At 37.7% G+C, this 20,876-nt stretch overlaps 3 protein-coding genes across 3 annotated transcripts; 1 reads left to right on the forward strand and 2 right to left on the reverse strand.

Moving 5' to 3' along the window:
- Positions 1-866: 866 nt before the first annotated feature.
- On the forward strand, positions 867-3,460 carry LOC110917957 (aluminum-activated malate transporter 4). The gene is made up of 6 exons (XM_022162380.2): positions 867-1,302; positions 1,382-1,519; positions 1,642-1,920; positions 1,995-2,131; positions 2,214-2,360; positions 2,486-3,460. Exons 1-6 carry the CDS (start codon positions 957-959, stop codon positions 3,299-3,301), a joined length of 1,863 nt encoding a protein of 620 aa, XP_022018072.1. The 5' UTR covers positions 867-956; the 3' UTR covers positions 3,302-3,460.
- Positions 3,461-3,924: 464 nt separating this feature from the next.
- LOC110916056 (60S ribosomal protein L30) lies at positions 3,925-5,801 on the reverse strand. The gene is made up of 6 exons (XM_022160805.2): positions 5,717-5,801; positions 5,588-5,638; positions 5,406-5,511; positions 4,452-4,553; positions 4,266-4,334; positions 3,925-4,177 (listed from the first exon to the last, which is right to left on the reverse strand). Exons 2-6 carry the CDS (start codon positions 5,606-5,608, stop codon positions 4,137-4,139), a joined length of 339 nt encoding a protein of 112 aa, XP_022016497.1. The 5' UTR covers positions 5,609-5,638; positions 5,717-5,801; the 3' UTR covers positions 3,925-4,136.
- Positions 5,802-15,621: 9,820 nt separating this feature from the next.
- LOC110915827 (chloroplastic import inner membrane translocase subunit HP30-2) lies at positions 15,622-17,659 on the reverse strand. Its single transcript, XM_022160573.2, has 6 exons — positions 17,301-17,659; positions 16,785-16,900; positions 16,582-16,708; positions 16,337-16,485; positions 15,905-15,967; positions 15,622-15,778 (listed from the first exon to the last, which is right to left on the reverse strand). The coding sequence occupies exons 1-6, from the start codon at positions 17,592-17,594 to the stop codon at positions 15,745-15,747; spliced, it is 783 nt and encodes a 260-aa protein (XP_022016265.1). The 5' UTR covers positions 17,595-17,659; the 3' UTR covers positions 15,622-15,744.
- Positions 17,660-20,876: the final 3,217 nt, after the last annotated feature.

The raw sequence follows: 20,876 nt of genomic DNA on the forward strand, positions 1-20,876 counted from the left end.
TCCATCCATAACACTTTGTTCTTCTTCATCCTTCCTTTTCCTCAGGTTGCCCAAACGCCAGTCGTCGGCAACTGTTACAAGTCGCATTGATCTTCTTCATCAGGTTTCAAGTCGCGTTGAACTTTTTCAGGTTACAAGTCGCTGGCATTACATATTACGAGGAATCTTCATAAAAGATTAGTTTGTTACGTGACACTGTCGATTTTAGTAGGGACTGCTAAACATACCCCTTTTTTACATTAATTTTACTTGTTATATCCCGTCCCTAAGTTTAAAGAAAATTACAATTTAAACCTTAAACTTTTTTCTTTAAAAAAAATAACTGGTATGCTTATATAATCTCTCAATCTTATAATTCTGTAGAAATATTTCAAAATTCCTTTTTTTTTTCAATTTGGATTCTAATATGATCAATCTTACAATTTTATAAAAGAAATAAATTACAGTATTATCTAGATTAACAGTTGAATTCGTCTACTAATTCTGCAAAGTTCGCTCACCATACAAATTGTAAATGAGTATCTATATTACAATCTTATGAACATGAACTGATTTTCCATTGAGTATGAACATTAATTGATTTTTAAAAGCCTTCACAGAAACTCCACGTACTCCTGCTGCATGGTATCATATCAATACGAGAATATAAAAAAAGGCGTTTTTTTATAAATATATATGTAGACCTTTTAATGTGGATCTTTTTTTTTTTTTTTTTTTTTTTGATAAAAAAATATCTTTTGAAAAGCATTGATTTTTGTAAGGGAAAAAAGGGTAAATTTTGGCAGCTTTCAAAGTGATTTTCAGGGGGTGAAGTATGACAAGTAACCAAGAGAGCTATATTTAGCTCACCCTTTTTAGTAAGACGATCGAAAAACACTCCTCCCATCATGCTCCCCCTCTGATCAATCTTAAAATCCCAAAAATCAACCCAAATTCTCAACATTAACAACGTTAACATGGCAAACTACCTTGGATCCATGTCCCGTAATTGGGCAGACAACACAAGCAAACAAAGATTGTTATCCCGAAGGGATTACTCCCATTTAGGGTTTTTCCCTGAATCTTATACCAACGAAAATGCTTCCATTCTTCACAGATGGTGGGCCGCTCTTCAACTCTTTCTTCTTGATGTTTTCGAAATGGGTCGGGCCGACCCAAGACAGGTTATCTTTGCTGCTAAATCTGGGTTGGCACTTTCTATTGTTTCTATACTCATATTCTTTAAAGAACCCTTCACTTATATGAGCCAGTATTCCATCTGGGCTATCTTGACTGTCATCGTTGTCTTCGAATTCAGCATAGGTAGGTTTGTTTAACAACTTAGTTACTTTAACGTTGGAAACAAGATATCTCATCCTATGGATTTCTTGAATCTTAATAGGAGCAACACTTATCAAAGGGTTTAATCGTGCTTTGGGGACGTTTTTGGCTAGCATTCTTGCATTGGGTGTTGCTCAAATATCCCTGTGGGCTGGCCAGTGGCAAGAGGTTGTGATTGTGGTTGGCATCTTTATGGCAGGTCAATATTGATTGCATCCTGTTTTGTTACAGTTGATGATATGATTCTGATTATTTCATATCATGTAATACATTTTAAGACACAGTGGCAAACATTGCTCAAAATTAGGATGGTGTTTTCAGGTTCAATTACAAGTTATGTGAAACTGTACCCATCAATGAAGGCGTATGAATACGGGTTTAGGGTCTTTATGTTGACCTTTTGTATAATACTCGTATCGGGTAATGAAGAAAATGGTAATACACATTTTCTTCAAACGGCAGTCTCGCGCTTCTTGTTAGTAGTCGTTGGTGCACTTGTGTGTTTAGTTGTAAATATCTGTGTTTATCCGATTTGGGCCGGTGAAGATCTCCATAAATTGATTGTTAAGAATTTTAGGGGCGTTGCGACTTCCTTAGAAGGTAAGATAAGGTTTTTGCATCTGCGTATATGCATTGTTTTGTAGTTTCGTTAAATATCTCATTTCTTTTTATAGGTTGTGTTAATAATTACCTTCAGCATTTTGAATATGAAAGGATACCTTCAAAAATACTTGTATATCAAGCGTCCGATGACCCTCTTTATAGTGGATATCGATCAGCCGTACAGTCAACAAGTCAAGAAGATGCTCTCGTATGCTTTTTCTTCTTTTTTGTATAAATTATAAAGACATGTCATCAGTGGGGATTTAACGAGATTAATTTTGATTTTGCAGATGGGGTTTGCGGTTTGGGAACCGCCACATGGGCGTTATAAAATGTTAAACTATCCTTGGAGTAATTATGTGAAAGTAAGCGGTGCACTTAGGCATTGTGCGTTTATGGTCATGGCAATGCATGGTTGTATACTTGCAGAAATACAGGTACTTTTTACTCTTTTCTTTTGCTGATGTGGCACTAGTTTTTATTGTGTCGTGGTCTGTCGCGTTACCATTCTATCTGCTACAGAAGATTACTTATGTATGTTATAACTATTCAATGTCAATAGGCACCGGTTGAGCTAAGATACATGTTCAGAAACGAGATCCAAAAGTTGGGTACTGAAGGTGCGAAAATATTACGCGAGTTAGCAAACAAAGTAGAAAAACTAGAAAAACTAAGCCCTGATGTCGACTTGCTTGAAAAAGTGCATGAGGCTGCAGAAGAATTACAAATGATGATTGACCAAAAGTCATACTACCTGGTCAACTCTGAGAAATGGGCGGCTGGAAGACAACGAAAAGACAATGAAGATATTGATCGTCTTCAAGAGATCCAAGAAGAAGAGATTAAACCGGATGTCACGGGTTCCTTAAACGAAGCAAATCCAAAACAACAACCTCACAGTAAAACCCTAGAACGCAGCAAAACCCTAGAACGCAGCAAAACCCTAGAACGCAGCAAAACCCTAGAACGTAACAAAACCCTAGAACGTAACAAAACTCTAGAACGCAACAAAACCCTAGAACGCAACTTCACCCTAGAACGCAACTTCAGCGCTATGTCAAACCACCCTTCGCTGTCGCGCTGGGGTTCATCTGAAGATTTGCTGAAGCAACAAGCACAATGGCCTTCAAGATTATCAATCGTTGGTGAGACAATTTTAAACATGCGTGAACTGAAAACTTATGAAAGCGCGAGTGCATTATCGCTTGCTACTTTCACTTCTTTGTTGATTGAGTTTGTTGCAAGACTTCAGAATCTTGTTAGCGCATTTGAAGAGCTTAGTGAGAAGGCTAAGTTTTCTGAACCCTGGAATGTACTTGAAGTGAAAGAGGAAGTCAGTGTTTGGACGGGACTGCTCGAGTGCATCGGGATCAAGTGATTGTTTGGTTTTTTGAAGTTGTATTGTTTGTGACAGGTGCATTCTGATATTTTTGTTGTCTATTTAGCATTTTATCTCTTCCGTTTTTGTTGTTATAGAGATGGAGATAACATGAAGAGAAATAAACGTTCTTTGTATATTTGATCATAAAGTGCAATTGCGTTCTTGATAATGACAGTTTATCGTGTCAAATGTGTTTCAAATATATTGCAAAATCCTTGCAAGATTTCTGCAACCTTTTCCAATGCAAGTGAAAGGTAAGTTGTTTTTACTAACGGCTAAAAGATTTTAGTTAAACACTTAGGCTGTGTATAGTGGTGTGACGCCTTTAGCAAGTCCCTTAAACCTGTTACCGCTCTTTTCTAATTGGGTTTTGCCCCTTAGCCACTCACGAGCGTTGGCTACCAACAAAGAATAAGTTATTTCCTTCTTCAATCAAAATCACATATCACTTTTGAGAAAAAGCGAATGTGAGCTCTCAACCTACGTTGTCAAGTGAAACATTCGCGAGCTCTTAACCTACGTTGTCAGTGAAACATTGTTTTTTTACGACTAAACCACCATACAGTTTTGAAAATGCATGAAGCTGTTCCAATAAAAAAAAAAATATCTAAATCATCAGATTGAGTAGCTAAATATAAAGCTGTCACATTTAACAACCAAGAACATGAATCGCCAAAATTTGATTCATTAAACAAATGTGTCCTAAAAGCTCAAAATGCCAAAACATCCATGTCCGCTACAGATTCATCAGTTTTAAGATAACAAAGAGAAAATCAAACTCGGGAATGGAATAATCAAATATCTTAGAACCCTAAAGCATTCCACATGTCTTTCAACTGTCACCAGGGAGAGACTTGATGATGTCAGAATCACCTGTCATGGTAACAATTTCATCATGTCAAAAAGGCATTTTGATACACAGAAAATAAAGTAAAATCAGTTAGAAATTTCGCATTCATACCTGCGTCAATGATGCTAAGGCATGACACACGGAAATACTTCCCACACGCGGTTCCAAGATCAACATTGTCTGCGCATAAACATAAACAAGTTTAATTCACAAATGTATCATGAAACTTCGAAATGATATAACTGTCATAAGCCAAATAAAGAACAAAGAGGTATGAATAAGAACTAGTGGACATACTTCCGTTGTAATGATGAACACCAACTTTGGCAAGCATGGCATAGTACTCGATTTCAGACTTCCTCAAAGGAGGGCAATTGTTAGATATGATGATCAGCTTGCCTGCATCCAAACAACACCATATTATAAAACAAAAGGCTTCATAAACACACACCAACCCTGCAATTGAGTAATCGTTTACTATAGCAGCCTGCCAGTCCCCTGTTTACGTTTGTCAAATTAAATACTTCCACTAAACTTTCTCCAACACATAGTTATGCAGCATATACCATACTAATATGATCAAAGTATCAAACAGCTATCTCTACATTACTGCAATCCAAGTTATCACACATCGGTCATTTGTTTATGTTATTCAATATGATGATTAGCTTTAACTTACTAAACGTACGAACATCATGAAAAAGAAAAAAACACGCGGTGGCATTTTTGTAATTATCTGCTTGTAGGGTAATTATCAAAATTACTCTACAAATGATACTGTAGAGTAATTTTGTAAAATGTTCTTGTAGAGTAATTTTGAATTGTATGTTGTTTGATAAACTTGCAGAGTAATTTTGATTCACTTGTAAAGTAATTTTGATAATTACCGTACAAAACATTTTACAAAATTACTCTACAAAGATCAAAATTTCTCTACAGGATCATTTGTAGAGTAATTTTGATAATTACTAAAAATTACGAAAATGCCACCGCGTTTTTTAGTAAAACCTTCGGTTCGTACGTTTTGTACGTTAATTTTATTTGTATTTAATCTTTTGTCTATGCAATATTTCCACTAAAAGTATCTACATAGATAACAAAAGTCGCTCATTTTAACTTATACTAATAATACATTTAATATATATGTATCAAACTGATTAATTCTTTTCCATCTCCAATTCAATTAACCAACATTCATCTTAAACTTTCAAACATGATCCAAAATCATAATTATGAACAAAATTATTATACCTTTAGAGCTTCTGAGAGACTCAAGCACTGTCTTGTAACCAAGAGTGTACTTTCCACTCTTCATAACAAGAGCCAACCTGTTGTTGATGCTCTCATGAGTCTTCTTCTACAATATCATAACCAACACATATCAGAATCAACAAACACACATAGATATATAAATATATATATATATGTATTACCGTCTTCTTTCCTGACACCATTTTTGCTCCTGCAACAGCTAAATCGTCTATCTGCGATCAACAAATTAACAATTAGAGTTTGATTGAAGAATGGTTGATTGGAATTTATTTAGGGTTTGGTTTACTTACCGCAGCGGCGATCCAAATGACACACAGCTATCATGTTAGGTATTTAAACAAACCCACTCAGGGTTTTACTATTGGGCCTCTTTGGGTTTTTTTTTTAAGCCTTTTTAGGTATTTAAACAAACCCAATACCGGGTTTCGACTCAAATTGAATCGGTGCTTTTTAAAAAATGGGTCAACCACTTCGGTTATTAATCCATTTTAGGGTTGAAAAACCCAACCCCACTTAAACCGATTTGGATCGGGTTCAAACCGGTTTGAAGCGCTAAAAGCAGTTTTTTTATCAGGCTCAAATCGATTCAGGTTGGAATCGGTTCTCAACCCAAAACTATGCCAAATCGTTGGGTTTGGTTAAGCCCAAACTGGTTTGGCTCAAACCGATTTTTTTTGCGATCGGGCCGAGTTAAAAACCAGCTCATTGGGCCCTAACCAGTTTTTGTACACCTCTACTATTGGCCCAAGTGTCGGTACAAACCTTAATGTGGGTTATATATAAAGGTGCGTATTTTCATTTATTTTTCCTTAATCTGGTTCGGTTTGGTCAGTCTTGGTAAAAAAAGGTTATCGGTAACGTCGTTTTGGGTTTCGAACCGGTTTTCGAACCGGTTTTCGAACCGCAAAACGATTGATTCGGTGTGGTTTTAACCGATTCAACGGAGGAATTCTGAAATCGATTTCCAGTGGTTTGGTTTGAAACCGGGACAGTTTCACCAAACTTATTTCAATATCACTTTCGGGCTAGGATTGGAACTGGCTTGAGTTCACAGCCGGTTTTTTTTTCACCTCTGGTTATATCTAAAAAGGCCTTATAACATTTACCAAAAGACGGTTTTGAACACCCCGCCCACACCCCATGGTCATTCTCTTCAAACAAATCATCGGCCAACTCCTTTTCTACCCATGAATTCTACCAATTCCGACTACTACACAGGGCACCGCCCATACATCATCTCCTCTCCTCTAGTTTTTTCGGGTAGGCCTCAAGTTTTTCCACTGACATCGATTATGATTAGGATAATTAGGTGGCCGACGATTTCGATTATCTTGGGAGATAGTTAGGTAGTCGATTTTGATTCTTGTGTAATCGGTTGACGGAGACAGATCTGACGCCGGTGAAGGTGACGGAGGAGATACGGTTGGCGGTGATATGACGGAGGAGAGCGGTGGTGAAACTGAGTCGTCGAAACAAGGTTGTGGAATTGGAGCAGATGATGTTCTAGTAGGATCTGAAGAAACGAGGAGAGTGAAAAGTAAAGTAAAGTAAAGTGAAAGATATGATACTGTTTTGGCAATTTTTAAACAGATAGACTGTAATGGTTAATTTCAACAAACCACAAGGAGGAAAAACGTAACTAACTATTTATTTATTTTAATTTTAATAATAGGGACATTATGGTTATTTCAAATAAACTAATAGAATAACCAGATGACTTTAGTGAGGGTGGATTGTAATTGTTACAAAAGCGAAAGTAGAGGGATTGTTTTAGCATTTCTTATGTTAATGGACTGTAATGGTTACTTTTAACAAACCACAGGGACGAAAACGTAATTAAGTCTTTTAGTCTGTTTAACCATTAAACAATCATTACTTAGTTTGTTGCTCGAGGTGTAACCCTTGGAGCGTACATCGATAGCAGTGTTGTCGAATGTTGTTACTTGGGCATGTTATTCCAATACTAGACATCACTCGTGCACCTCAAACATCAATCATCAATATACACACGTAGTTGTGAAGCGGGCTTGACCATCAACTGCAAGACACATAGTCAAGTAAGGTTATACCAACATAAGACTCCATCAATACCTGCTACGCCGTCGCGTGTACAGGTTCCATCACTAATATTAGTAACAAATGCTAGCCATCATCCCTGCCCGCTTAAGGACATCATGAAGCACATCTCGAACTAAATCATGTCGATATTTAAAGCCAGGTAATTCTTTGCAATGGACCACATGCTCCTCAAAAGAATCCAAGCAAGCCTTCTGAAATACGGGATACGGGTCATCAACCGGGAAAAGGGGTACCATCAGCTGGTACTTGAGGATAGCCCGGTATTCCACAGCCGACATACATTGCCCTAAACCTTCGATGGGAACAACAGATAGGAAATCCTGAGCATGGGGGCTCGCAAACACTCAAACACGGCTCGCTGCTGCGGGACAAGGCAAACTTCTCTTCAACTGTCTTGACGATTTCACCATATAAGGCATTCACCAGAAATATCTGGGCTTTAAGGGGGCAGTGTCTTTAATGTAGAAACCGCCAAGATCGGGACACGCACCCCTGTAATCAGAGTCCACTAACCCATCACCACATTCACGGAGGATCTGGTCTTGAAGAACCCAGGATTGGGCCCTTGAAGCCACAAAAGGGTAGGAAGAGATATCCTCAGCTGAGCAAATCCCAAGACCCCCAAAACGGGTCGGGAGGGAAGCTAACCTTCGTTGGAGGTCCCCGAAAAAGGCACCCCCACAAACAACTATGTCCTCGATCGCAGGTTTGCTATTCAAAAAGGGGGTAGTGGCACAACTTGTTACCCGTCTACCTGTCATTAGTCTGTAATCGTCTTTGTTTTAATGAAAATGACCTATCCGGTTTGGGTAACATACAACGTTTATTTATAAACATCAATCGTATAACGTCAACTAAAACTCATAACATCTTATTCAAAGCAATCATATTTAAGGTAGGTCCCTGGTCGGGTACAGTTTCCTTTTTCTTTATCCCTTGTAGTCATTACCCGAATTCGCGTTAGTGTATGGACATGAGCCAGAATAGTGAAAACTATAAAAGCGAACATCTAGAACTCACCTGGGAATTAACCTTGTTGTTCCAATAACGTACAGTTTTGACCCTTTAGTGGAAGTTGATGTGCGTGTTAGTGTGTATATGTTTTAGGTATATATTTTAAGCCCTTTTCACACTTTTTAGCCAAGTTTTAAATTTATAAAACACGATATTTACTAACACTAAGCACACATATGGGCAAGTGCACCCATCGTGGACGTAGTATAGTGTTGGTAAGATACCGAGGTCGTCCAAGGACACAAGAGCTTTTAGTACCGGTTTATCCTCAACGTCTAATCAATCAAAATGTTAGAAAAAGGTTTTTAAACTAAGAAAATAAAACTAACTAAAATGCTGAAAAATAAAATAAAAGTAAAAACAGATAGACAAAAAATGAATCACTTGGATCCGACTCGTGTGTAGTGTAACCTTTGATTATTTTTGCACTTTTGCACTTGTTTAAGAGATTATCTTAGTTATTGTAGTAGGCCCCTCTTTTGAAGGCGTCCTCTTGTGAATATGTATAAAACACGATATTTACTAACACTAAGAACACATATGGGCAAGTGCACCCATCGTGGACGTAGTATAGTGTTGGTAAGATACCGAGGTCGTCCAAGGACACAAGAGCTTTTAGTACCGGTTTATCCTCAACGTCTAATCAATCAAAATGTTAGAAAAAGGTTTTTAAACTAAAAAATAAAACTAACTAAAATGCTGAAAAATAAAATAAAAGTAAAAACAGATAGACAAGATGAATCACTTGGATCCGACTCGTGTGTAGTGTAACCTTTGATTATTTTTGCACTTTTTCACTTGTTTAAGAGATTATCTTAGTTATTGTAGTAGGCCCCTCTTTTGAAGGCGACGTTACCCTTAATCCAGTAGTTTGAGTCAGCAAGGATACAATCCTAAAGGGTCGGATTATTGAAAAGATAATTAATTAAGTGATGGTGGTGGGTGGTGGGTGAAGTGTGAGAGAGGTGGTGTGCCAAGGGATGAGTTGCAAGAGCTCCAAACACTCCTATTTATAGGCTGAACAGAAGCTCGGGCACGGCCCCGTGTCCGCTGGGCACGGCCCCGTGTCCATCCGCGTCTCTCTCTTCATTAATTGCAATTCGCAATTTCATTAAATGCGTCTGCAGGAAGTTGACCACGGCCCCGTGGTGGGCAACAGAAGCTTCTATGAGTTTGTCTTTTCTGCTGACACTTGGGCACGGCCCCGTGCTCACTGAGCACGGGGCGTGTTCAGTCTTCTGTCTTCTTTGTTTTGCTTGGGAAGATACTGTCGGGAGGTCGGGCATGCCACTTTTGTTCCTTTTCTTGTATTTATGTTAGATTTAGCTGTCTTTTTGCTTCTTTTGTTCATTTAAGCTCATTTAATCCTGAAAATACAAAAGGAAGACAAAAGCATACTTTTTCCAACATTAGTACTAAAAAAGGGTTAGTTTTATTCCACAATTGATGTAATTTATATGTTGCATTTTACACACATCAGAAGTCAACTTATCAAAGATTCATACAAGTCTTGTTATGTTTCGTTCATAAAGCCTGGAGACATACAAGACGTTCATATGCCAACGAAATGTAACGTTCCTAAGTGGGAAACAACTCGTCATAACCATTCATTTCATTGGTTAACAGCTCGTCAACCATAACAACTCACCGGTGAATACATTTCGTTCACATGACATATTATTCGCTGAAACTGTTAGAAACTTTCATATAAGTATTTAATAAAAAGATGACCAACCTGATCATGTGCTGAAGATACAGTCAAGGAAGATCAACTATAAGGTGCCTACAAGATAACAGGACAAGAAGAAAGAAGGAAACATCTTCAACAAATATTTAGAAATGATCAAGACAAAGAAAAAGCGATAAAAAAGACCATTCTGATAAGTCTGATGATAAATCTGGTATTTATCATCAAAATCTGGTAACTCTGATCATCAGAATTTCTGATGATCAAACTCAACATAATTCTGGTAAGCTGGTCATCAGAATTTCTGATGGACCAACTTGTCTTAAAGATAAGGCCTTGACATAATTTGGAAAGTAGCAAGTTGACATCCACAGATTCAATGAATATGCCAAAAAGCTACTTTGTGCAGAGCAAGTGCATGAATAAATAAATGTTTATTCATGATCCAGACTCTCTATAAAAAGAGATGTCAACCTCGAAGGTTAAACGAGTTGAGCTAGACATTCAATACAAACACCACAAACTCCATTTCCCTTCAATACAGAATTCTTTGAACATTCATTGTAACATTCAATAACTTTGTTTTCCAAAGTGATTAATATACTTGATAATTCTGTAAGTTTTTGTTTCTTGAAAGTTTGATTTCTAGTTCCCCACAATATTTTCATACTTGTTGAAATCTATTTGCCATACTTAGTCTTTGAGCATCTTATCTGGGCTCAACAATTGGTATTAGAGTAGATTGAATAAATTATTTTTGAAAAGATCAATGGCTCTTTTTTTATAAAAATCCTTTTTACTAAATATGGCAAACTTTCAAACTTGGAACAATGCTTTCAATATTGGATCTATGTCAAAGTCTCCGACTTTGGTCAGAGAGGAGTACCCCCAATGGAAAATCAGGATGATCAATTTGCCATAATGGACATGATCGAGCACTGTTTCACTCCACTGAGAGAGGCCCACATAGACCCACTGTTGAAATTCCTGTTGTTCCAGCAACTGAGCACACACCAGAAATTCATATCTCTTTTGCTCCCAAACAAGAGAATTATTGGAGCAAAGAAGATAAGGATATGGTAGAGGCAGATGAAAGGGCTAAATCACTCTTGATTATGGCACTTCCAAATGACATATTCTCACAAGTAGATGCATGTGTATTTGCTAAGGAGATATGAGATTAGCTGGAAAATCTTTGTGAAGGAGGAGAAAGAATGAAAAGAAATAAGGGAACAAACTGTGTTTCTTCATATGAAAGATATAAAAGTCTCCAAAGTGAGACTCTTTCAGAAACATATAATAGGTTTACAAAACTTTTGAATGATCTGAAAAAGTTTGGTATTGAGAAGTCTAATGATGAAAGAAATGTAAAATTTCTAGATGCATTACCAAGAGAGTGGAGAAGTCTCACAAAGACCTTGGCATCCACCCTTGAATTAGGGAAAATGAATTTACATGATCTTTATAGCATCCTTGTCCCAAGAGAGGAAGAAATATATGAGAACTCAAACCACAAAGCAGGACCTATTGCTCTTGTTTCCAATACACAAAGAGTGACAATCACTGATCCAACAAACCTCTAACTGCCAAAGCTCAGAAATTTCTGATACATCATCAGATTTTTCAGCCTTTGCTGAGTCAATAGCCCTGCTCACAAAAAAATTTGAACAAAGGCTAAAAGGTGGAAGTGGCAAGTACCAGAAGGGTGACAGAGGGAGGATGTAAGGTAGAACCAAGGAGAAGGGAAAAGCAGAGATAGTTTGCTACAGATGCAAACAAAAGGGGCACTATGCATCTAAGTGCAAAAACAAGAAGCTGAAGGATGTAGCCTACTATGAAAAGAAAGTTGAAGAAGCTAAAAGACAACAATAGAAAGTTAGCTTAATGGCAGGTACAGATACTTGGCTAACCGATGACTCTTCTGATGAAGAAGAAGAGGAAACGGCTAATGTCTGTTTAATGGCTGCAACTTCTGATGGAAGCTCCAGTTCATCAGAACCCAAAGTAAGTTCAGATAACATTGATTTGGAACATCAACTGAACAAACTCATGAAATATTTTGTGATTTTACCAGATAAACAATTATCAGAAAACACAAAATCTGATGATCTGCAAAAATTGCTTAATAAAGTCAAATTTGAAAACCGGTTATTAATTGAACAAAATTTAACAAAGGAAGCTAAAATTGAATTGTATGAACGAGAAAGAAAAGATCTTTACAAAAAAAAAAAGTCATGATAATGAGATCAATGTAAAGGGTTTTCAACAGGCTAAAGAGTTTATACACTAAGAGTTTATACACTTTATTGAAGCAACACCTAAGAACAAATGTGAAGGATTAGGCTATGTGAAAACAAATACCAGAAATCCTACCACCCTTGTAAGGGCATCAGAAAACAATTCTGATAAGATAATATTAGATTCTTATGTTGAATCTTGCAAATCAGTCCGTTCTGATAAATTTTTTCTGCCATCCAAAAGCAGTTTAAAAGGAAAGAGGGATGAGATTCAAAACTTTTCTGGAAAAGCAAAAGAAATGCATCACAAATTCCAAAGAAACAATAATCTTCCATCACAATCACATTTGTCTAAACATGTAGACAAAACAAGTTGTATGTGTGCTAAAATTCTGAAGCTAATTCAACACTATCTCTCCAAAGAAAAACATTCTGTTAATGGCTCAGCATTGAACAGAAGTTCTGATGAGAATTATTCATTTGGCAAAGAAATATCAAGTGTATTTTCATCAGAAAAAGTACTCAAACAGGTTTGGGTACCAATAATTCTCTTACTTCATCAATTCAGGACCGTCATGTGCAGCAGATATGGTACTGCGACTGTGGGAGCTCCAAGCACATGAAAAGGGATAGGAGCTTACTCAGTAATTATCAAGAAAAACTGAGTAAATTTGTAAATTTTGGAAATGGGGTTAAGGGAAGAACCATGGGTTATGGTACCATACACTTTGGATCATTAACCATTGAGAAGGTTGCGTATGTTGAAGGTTTGAAATATAACCTACCAAGTTGTGGGCAATTCTATGACAGGGGCTTCTAGGTAACTTTCTTACCAGAAAGATGTATACTAGTTGGTTTAGATGATAACAAGGTATATTTAAGTGGCAAAAGAATAAGAAACTCCATCTATTACTTTGACTTTAGAGAAGAAATTGAGCATCCTCAATTACGCTTATTTTCAACAGAAAACAAAGACAGTAGTTGATTGTGGCACAAAAGATTGACCCACTTAAATTTCAAAACTATAAACCAACTGGCAAATAAAATATGGTAAAAGGCTTACCTTTCATTTCATCCAAAAAGGATAAAGCATGTGAAGCATGTGAGTTTGGAAAATCAAAAAGAGGCTCACATAAAACAATTTCTGAATCATTAATTTATGAAAATCTGGAACTTATACACATGGACCTATGTGGACCTGTAAAACTGCAAGCTTTTCTGGAAAGAAATACATTTTAGTCATTGTAGATGACTATTCCAGGTACACTTGGGTTGAATTTCTCAAAAAGAAAAGTGAAACCCCAGATCTGATCATTAATTTCATCAGAAAAACTGAAAATCTATTGAAATTAACTGTAAGAAGGATCAGATCTGACAATGGAATAGAGTTTAAAAATGCAAAACTTGAGACTTTCCTTACAAGCAAAGGAATTTCTAATGACTTTTCTGCTCTAAGAACTCCACAACAAAATGGAGTTGTTGAAAGAAGGAATAGAACCCTTGTAGAAGCAATAAGAACAATGCTTGCTTATGCCAGATTGCCCACTTACTTTTAGGCTGAAGGAATTGCAAAGGCATGTTTTACACAAAATAGATTTATCATTAACAAAAGACACCAGAAAACTCCCTATAACATCATCAACCAAAGGATCCCAAACATCAAATTTTTACACACCTTTGGCTGAAGATATTTTGTCTTCAATGATTTTGATAGTCTTGAAAAATTTAACAGGAAAGCTGAAAAAGGAATTTTTCTAGGATACTCATTGTCCTCAAAAGCTTACAGAGTTTTTCTTTTAAATTCAAGGACAATAAGAGAAAGTTTATATGTATCATTTGATGATTCATCAGAAACAAAAATTTCTGATGAAACTTTACAAGATAAAAACTTATCAAAACAACTAGAAAATTCTGAAGATCTTCTTAACAAACTGGTTGAAGAACTTCTAGAACATGACTATATGCAAAATGTTTCAAACAAAAAAATACGAAGTTTTGGTTTGGATTAATAAATACATTGTGGGGTAGGGTAAACTTACCCCGTACTTACTTCTCATACCCTAAAAATTTAAAACTTGTGTATTCCTCAGTAGAAATATTTTTATTTCTAAAAAGGGTATTGAAAAAAATAAACATGCTTGTGTGGACCTTACAGAAGTGTCCCCTCTTGTTGGACTCAGGGATAATGGGTTTGTTGCTAGCAAGGGCAGCGTTGAAGGCGGAATCAAGCAAAATCGCTAAACACGAGAAAACTTGTTTAGAGAATCAAAACGTGTTTATCCCATTTGCTTTTGATACATTTGGTTCTCTAGCCTCGGAATTCCTGAACATGTTCCAACGTGAATTCGCCTCGTCTTTAGTAGAATCGGTTTTGCAATTTAAAAGGGGGTTGCGACACAGCTGACGATACAAGTGCTGGAATAAAGTACAACCAAGTAATCTTGTATCCACTGATCTTGATTTCAATTATATATAGTTTTTTGAATGCTATAGTTGTGATTTTCAACTTTTGTGTGGTTTATTGAACTTGTACTTTACATTATATGCATGAACAAAACTTATTGGCTCAACTTTGGTCTAGGCACTTCATTATATATATGATCTAATAAGTGCTAGTAATGAAGTAAATGACAGTTGTAAGCTAATGTAGTTTCTAAAATGTGTTTGTGCATGACTAACAATGGCATATGTTATATAGAAAGAAAGTTCAATTAGACTTTTTAATTCCAAACACAAGTTCCGGCACATGACCAATTTTAATTCCAAACTTCAATTTGTGACAAACTAATACCAGAAGCTATTGATTGGTCAGGTCAAAAAGATAAGATACATTTGAAGAGGCGAAGCAAGGAACTCGAAAGAGAACTAATGAAAAGCCTCCAACGGGAAGAAAACATGAAGGCAGAGCTGCAAAGATTGCGTGAAAAAGTGTGTGTCGCAGAGGAAGCAGAGGAGCGACTATGTTCGCAGGTGGGTGACCTTGAAGCAGAGACGGTCGATCATGCACAGGAATACCGCTCCCATTTAGTGGCGTTCATCGAATCAGCATTCCTTTGATCCTTGATGACCACGTTTTCTTATGATATGTAATAATGGTTGTGTGTGATCTTTGTTATGGGTGGGTTATCATGCCCAAAATTGTGTAATATTATGATGATAAAAAAGATTACTGATTTCATATATCTTTCAAATATTTTTAATTATTGCATAATAGCACCATAAATGTATCATTACATCAAAAATAAATTTGCTAACACACCACAAGTCTCATGTCATGAGCATCCTACATTTTGATCACTCTCTATCCTCTCCTACCGCCTCCAGTCCCCTTTTTCCTGCGTAAAAAAAACATCGGTTTCAAACAACATAAAGCACGTCTAAACAAGATATTTTAAACGCATTAAAAACTAATTTAAATAATCGACATTAGCTTTTCGGAGTACCAAGGGGAAAATTCATACCTTTGAATATCATCAAGAATTACAAGGCGTGGTCCAGGTGGGATTCTTACATCTCGCAGAGCACTGATTTACATATTACAAAACAATAATCAAAAGTAGTCGCAAGAAATCAGACATGGTAAAATGAGCCAGTCAAGCGGGTTTGGATCAAAAAGGATTTGGATACTTTTTCACTATTGTCTGGGTTGGGTTGACCCGAAACATTTTTTTCCATGTTGTTTAAGTTCCGTATAAGTAAGTAGTGGCAACTATGATTAAAATCTTTTACTTCAATGGTAACGTAGTTTCTCAATGGAATAACTTAGGAATTTTCTACAATAGTTGATAATTTTACCTGTTTAACCCGTTAAAAGATAAAACATACCCAAATTGACCCATTCATAAGTAAACGGATCGAAATTGTAACATTTCTTCTAAAAGCTATAAACTTGCCTGTCGGTAAGCAGGGGTAAAGTACGGTCCGTTAACAAGCCTTTCTTGAAGTTTTTCTCATAACTCTCGAGACCGAGTCTAGACAACATGGATCTAGTTTCACTGTACAACACATCTTCAGCTGGTGGCTTTGAGAACTTTTCCCCTACCTGCACAATGCATAAATAAGTAATAATTGTAGTTTACGGTTTACCCATTCATAATCCGGACCGATTATCCATTTGACCCTTAGATCATAATCTCACCTTGAAGAGTCCACCCTGAACAAGGGCAAAGAAAACACCGGATGTGACAACATTAGCAGCCGGATTAGGACCCCCCATGCCACTAACCAAAGAAAACATCACTCCCGACCCAAAAGCTGCTACCATACTGCAATCAATCATACATTGTAACATCAAATCAAAATATGATTGAAAAAATGATCTTGATCTTAATGAATGTTTACCTTGTTTGGACATCTTCCTTGCCTCTTATTCTTTTCATGACACATGATATGCCTGCATTGACGCCCGTCATAACAGCGAAATTACGGGCCTGGATGAAGGGTCCACCTGCAAGAGCCTGTAATACAGCAATTGGCTTAAAAAGACCTACCTATTTGAAAGAACTCCAATATGCCAATTTCAATTACAAGTTTCAAACCCAACCATGAACACGTACAGTAAGAGCGGTGGATGGGCAACAAGGGTAGTATTGTCTTTCAATTGTTAGTGTTAATTGGTGGATCATGAGTAGTGGCAGTTTATTCCCTTGTTAATGTAAGCCTACAAAATGGCATTGATGCACTAGTCTAGGGGCATCAATTCATTAACTAATCTTCTAATTATCTCATGTTCTCTCTAATCTCCTCATCCCAAATTTGTATATCAATCCACAGATAAATATATACACACACGTACACAATTCAATTCAAAGATTTTCTTATATCAAGATTCTAAACACATAAAAATTAAAATTTAACCTGGGCTTGCTGGAAAGAGGCCATAGCCTGTGGATTAAGGGAGGCGGCAGGAGGCGGAGCAGAGGCGGCAACGTCGGTGGTGAGAGTACCCATGATACCACCGATGGCGGCACCCTGGGCGGCGCTGGTGATGGTGACGATAGCGGCTTCAACGGGTAAAGATTGTTTGGCGAGCCAACCCTTGAACCCATTCTCAAACTCTTTGTACTTGGTTTGCAACTGTTTGATTGGGTCGTTGTTGATGAAATCTTGTGGTGTATGAACCGTTAATTCGCCTCGCTTTCCTGCCACCATTGTTGGTGTGATGCGAAGAATCCGAGGTTTGGATTGGGTTTAGATAGGAGAGAAAGAAAAGAGAAGCAATAGAATGGACTAATTTTAAAATTATATTTATACTCTAGCGATATTAAAGGGGGAGAAAAATGCCCGGATAGTCCCCTGTGGTTTTGCCTTTTTTCACCTATAGTCCTCAACTTTCTAAAATTACCTGAATAGTCCCCAAGTTTTCATTTTTTGTTCCCGGATAGTCCCTGGGTCTAACTTCAGTTTGTTTTCTCTGTTAAAAGGGTGTGAAATGACAAAAATACACTTTCCTTAAAAGACCAAACCATAGGGACTATCCGGGCATCTTCTTCATTTTTATTTATAAAACCCCACAACCACACTTTATCTTCAACCTCCACCCACCATCACCCTCCTCCACCCTCCACCATCACCACCACCCCCCGGTTCCCACTACCGATAACCACCACCACCAACATATCTATCTATCTTTAGTACAGATTGTAAATTATTATATAAGTACCAACAACAAGAGACTTTGTAATACAGATTGTAAATTATTTCTACAATTTGACAATAACACAAAACATGTTTCACAACTCATTACCTTATTATTGGTCATAAGTCATAACCGGAGAAAGCAGTCAAACATTCTGGTCATAATATGAATAAAAACATCAGAAAACCGGTTCCACACGCGTTGAAAAACAGTGGAGTCGCCGGCTCCAGGTGAGCTGGACTGTAACACCCCGTGTTTTCGAATGTCAAAGTCAAAGTCAAAGTCCAAGTCAACTTTGACTTTCTTTGACTGTAGATAGTCGATTTTGTGTTTTAGTTGTATTATGTGGAGTAGGCGTTGTAATCAGCCAGAATCGAAGTAATCGAACGTGTTTTAATGCGAACCGATCTACGACTATGGATGATAGGAAGCAACAATGCGATAAAGTTAACCTAATCAGCAATCAAACCGATCTAACAACCAATCGAACTCGAAACTCGAATTATGCGAATTATGGTATTGTTATACGTGTGTGTGTGCTTTATGTGTTAATTGTGCGTGTTTACTTTATGTCTGGTGTGGTAATCAATCAAATCAATCGAAAATCGAACCAAAACTCGAAAGGCAATCGAACTCAATCGAAACCGACATCGAAACGTAATTTATGGGAGATTGTATGTTAGATATAGTGGTCGGGATTAAAAGTAATTTGACTAGGAACTCTATCGTAACCGTATCATCGCCCATCGAAATCGAAACATCGAAAATCGTCGCAAAACATTCGAAGTGCGTGGCGGATCGAACAGGAAGCATCCTGATCGAACAGGCCAGCCGATCGGCTAGCACCTTGCCAGCCGATCGAGCAGCCCACTCGATCGGAGTTCCCAGCCGATCGACTGCCACTTTCCTCTTTTGGAAGCCTATAAATAGGGCTGTCATTTTCACACTTTCTACTTTTGGAAAGCTCTGACCGAACCAGCCATCTTCTTCACCTTTTCTCAGATTTCTCTCAATCCCGGTAAGTTTTCACTCTAATTCTTGTACGTTCTTGATCATTACTTGATTCTACATCTTTCTATCTTTCAAAACTTGGAATCTAACCATGAAATCACCAAGATCTAAGTGTTCTTGGGTGATGCCATCATGGTGTTCTTAAAGAACATCATGTTTTGGCCTCATTCCACTATGATTAGCTTAGATCTAACCGATTTCCATATAAACAAGCTAAGATCCACCATGGATCTAAACATTTTCATGATGTAAAGGATTGAAAGAAGGATTTCCAACTTTCTTTCTACTCTTTTACACTCAATGCCTTCAAATCAATAGAAACGGAGCTTGAACCGGCTAACAAATCATTCTAACAGTTAAGAGGTTCAAGATTCGGGTCTATAAACAAGGTTCCCCGATAACTGTTAAACTACAAACCGGCATTCCAAACCGTTCAACCGGCCGGACTTGGGTGATTCCTGTCCGAGCCAAGGGAACAGGTGGGAACGAAGGATATCATAGTTCAACACGTTGTCAAGATACCTTGAAAGAATAACAGATAAACAAACAACCAAGTGTTAGACGAAAGGCCGACCAGGTCAGAAATGCTGGCCGAACGGCTAGGCTGTCGAACAGCCCAGCCGATCGGATATGCCAGCCGATCGACCGGGCCAGCCGATCGGCTAGCACCTGGCCCCACACTCCCAAACTTTTGAAGAATAGTATTGACGAAGTAATGTTCAATCGAATGGGTCACTCAATGGGTAAACATTACTGTTCGGATCATGAGATACTATGCTTCAGCACTTAATCGTTTCACAACTTGTTCGTAGTAGAGAATGTCAGCGGACCGAATAGACTATTCGATCGAGTGACATTCAGTTGAGGGCTAACCTTGAAGCTCCTAGCCGATCGAGTGAGCTAGCCGATCGAGCGAGCTAGCCGATCGAACGAACCGTTCGATCGAACGACTTGAAAAGGTAGGAACACTTAAGTGTTCTCAAATACTGCAACAAAAACTTCGAAAGTTCAAATCCCCTAACACAAACACACTAGAGGAAGAAACAATCCACTCGAATGGTTCAGCCGATCGAGCCAACCGGCCGATCGAACAGGACTGTCCAATCGGATATACCAGCCGATCGAACAGGCCGTCCGATCGAACCTGTCGTTCGATCGACCAGCCCATTCGATCCATCCATACTTGTTTACTTTTCCCGCGTTACTCATCGTTATGCTATCGAACTGTTCAGGCTAATCTTACTCTCAACGTTCCCTTCAATCCACAATCAATCACTGTGAGTATACTCGATCCCTTTTTGCTTTTAGCACTTTTGGGTGTTACATACGTTACCTATCAAATCACAATCAAACACAAACTATTTGAACGCTAACCAACTTGCATGTGCTATTTGACTAAATGAATGTTGTTTATTATGTTTACACGTGGAGTGCTATCTACCTGCCTTAGCAACATAGTACTATAGTTTGGACTCAGCACCCGTTCACACGGGGGTTGTTAAGGACAAATACTTGCATGGATTACGGTGGTAATCATGTATTGCGAACCGTCTCGGGCGGTCAACCCGCAGTCGTTGGTACCGATGGTCCCATGTCGATAATTAACATGCATCGTTTTCCTCTGTGTACGTGCCTGGTTATGCGTAAACTATTCGAACTCTATATGCTATTATCAAACTTGTGTGCTCACCTTTACATTTTATGTATTGACTTTATTTTAACGTATGTGACAGGTAATTAAGATGCTTACTTGCTAGGAAAGCGAGGCAATAACAAAGCTTTAG

The sequence above is a fragment of the Helianthus annuus genome, chromosome 4 (assembly GCF_002127325.2).
Source record: "Helianthus annuus cultivar XRQ/B chromosome 4, HanXRQr2.0-SUNRISE, whole genome shotgun sequence".
NCBI lineage: Eukaryota > Viridiplantae > Streptophyta > Magnoliopsida > Asterales > Asteraceae > Helianthus > Helianthus annuus.

What these genes read in the sequence shown, in the direction of transcription:
- LOC110917957 (XM_022162380.2), top strand. Translation starts at nt 957, where the DNA reads ATGGCAAACTACCTTGGATCCATGTCCCGTAATTGGGCAGACAACACA. An exon ending in TGTCTTCGAATTCAGCATAG is followed by an intron (nt 1,303 to 1,381) that starts GTAGGTTTGTTT and finishes GAATCTTAATAG; the next exon opens with GAGCAACACTTATCAAAGGG. An exon ending in GGTTGGCATCTTTATGGCAG is followed by an intron (nt 1,520 to 1,641) that starts GTCAATATTGAT and finishes TGGTGTTTTCAG; the next exon opens with GTTCAATTACAAGTTATGTG.
- LOC110916056 (XM_022160805.2), bottom strand. Translation starts at nt 5,608, where the DNA reads ATGGTGTCAGGAAAGAAGACG. An exon ending in TGTTCATCATTACAACGGAA is followed by an intron (nt 4,335 to 4,451) that starts GTATGTCCACTA and finishes GTTTATGCGCAG; the next exon opens with ACAATGTTGATCTTGGAACC. An exon ending in CCTTAGCATCATTGACGCAG is followed by an intron (nt 4,178 to 4,265) that starts GTATGAATGCGA and finishes TTACCATGACAG; the next exon opens with GTGATTCTGACATCATCAAG.
- LOC110915827 (XM_022160573.2), bottom strand. Translation starts at nt 17,594, where the DNA reads ATGGTGGCAGGAAAGCGAGGCGAATTAACGGTTCATACACCACAAGAT. An exon ending in TTACCCCTGCTTACCGACAG is followed by an intron (nt 15,968 to 16,336) that starts GCAAGTTTATAG and finishes TATGTAAATCAG; the next exon opens with TGCTCTGCGAGATGTAAGAA. An exon ending in ATTCTTGATGATATTCAAAG is followed by an intron (nt 15,779 to 15,904) that starts GTATGAATTTTC and finishes TTTTTTACGCAG; the next exon opens with GAAAAAGGGGACTGGAGGCG.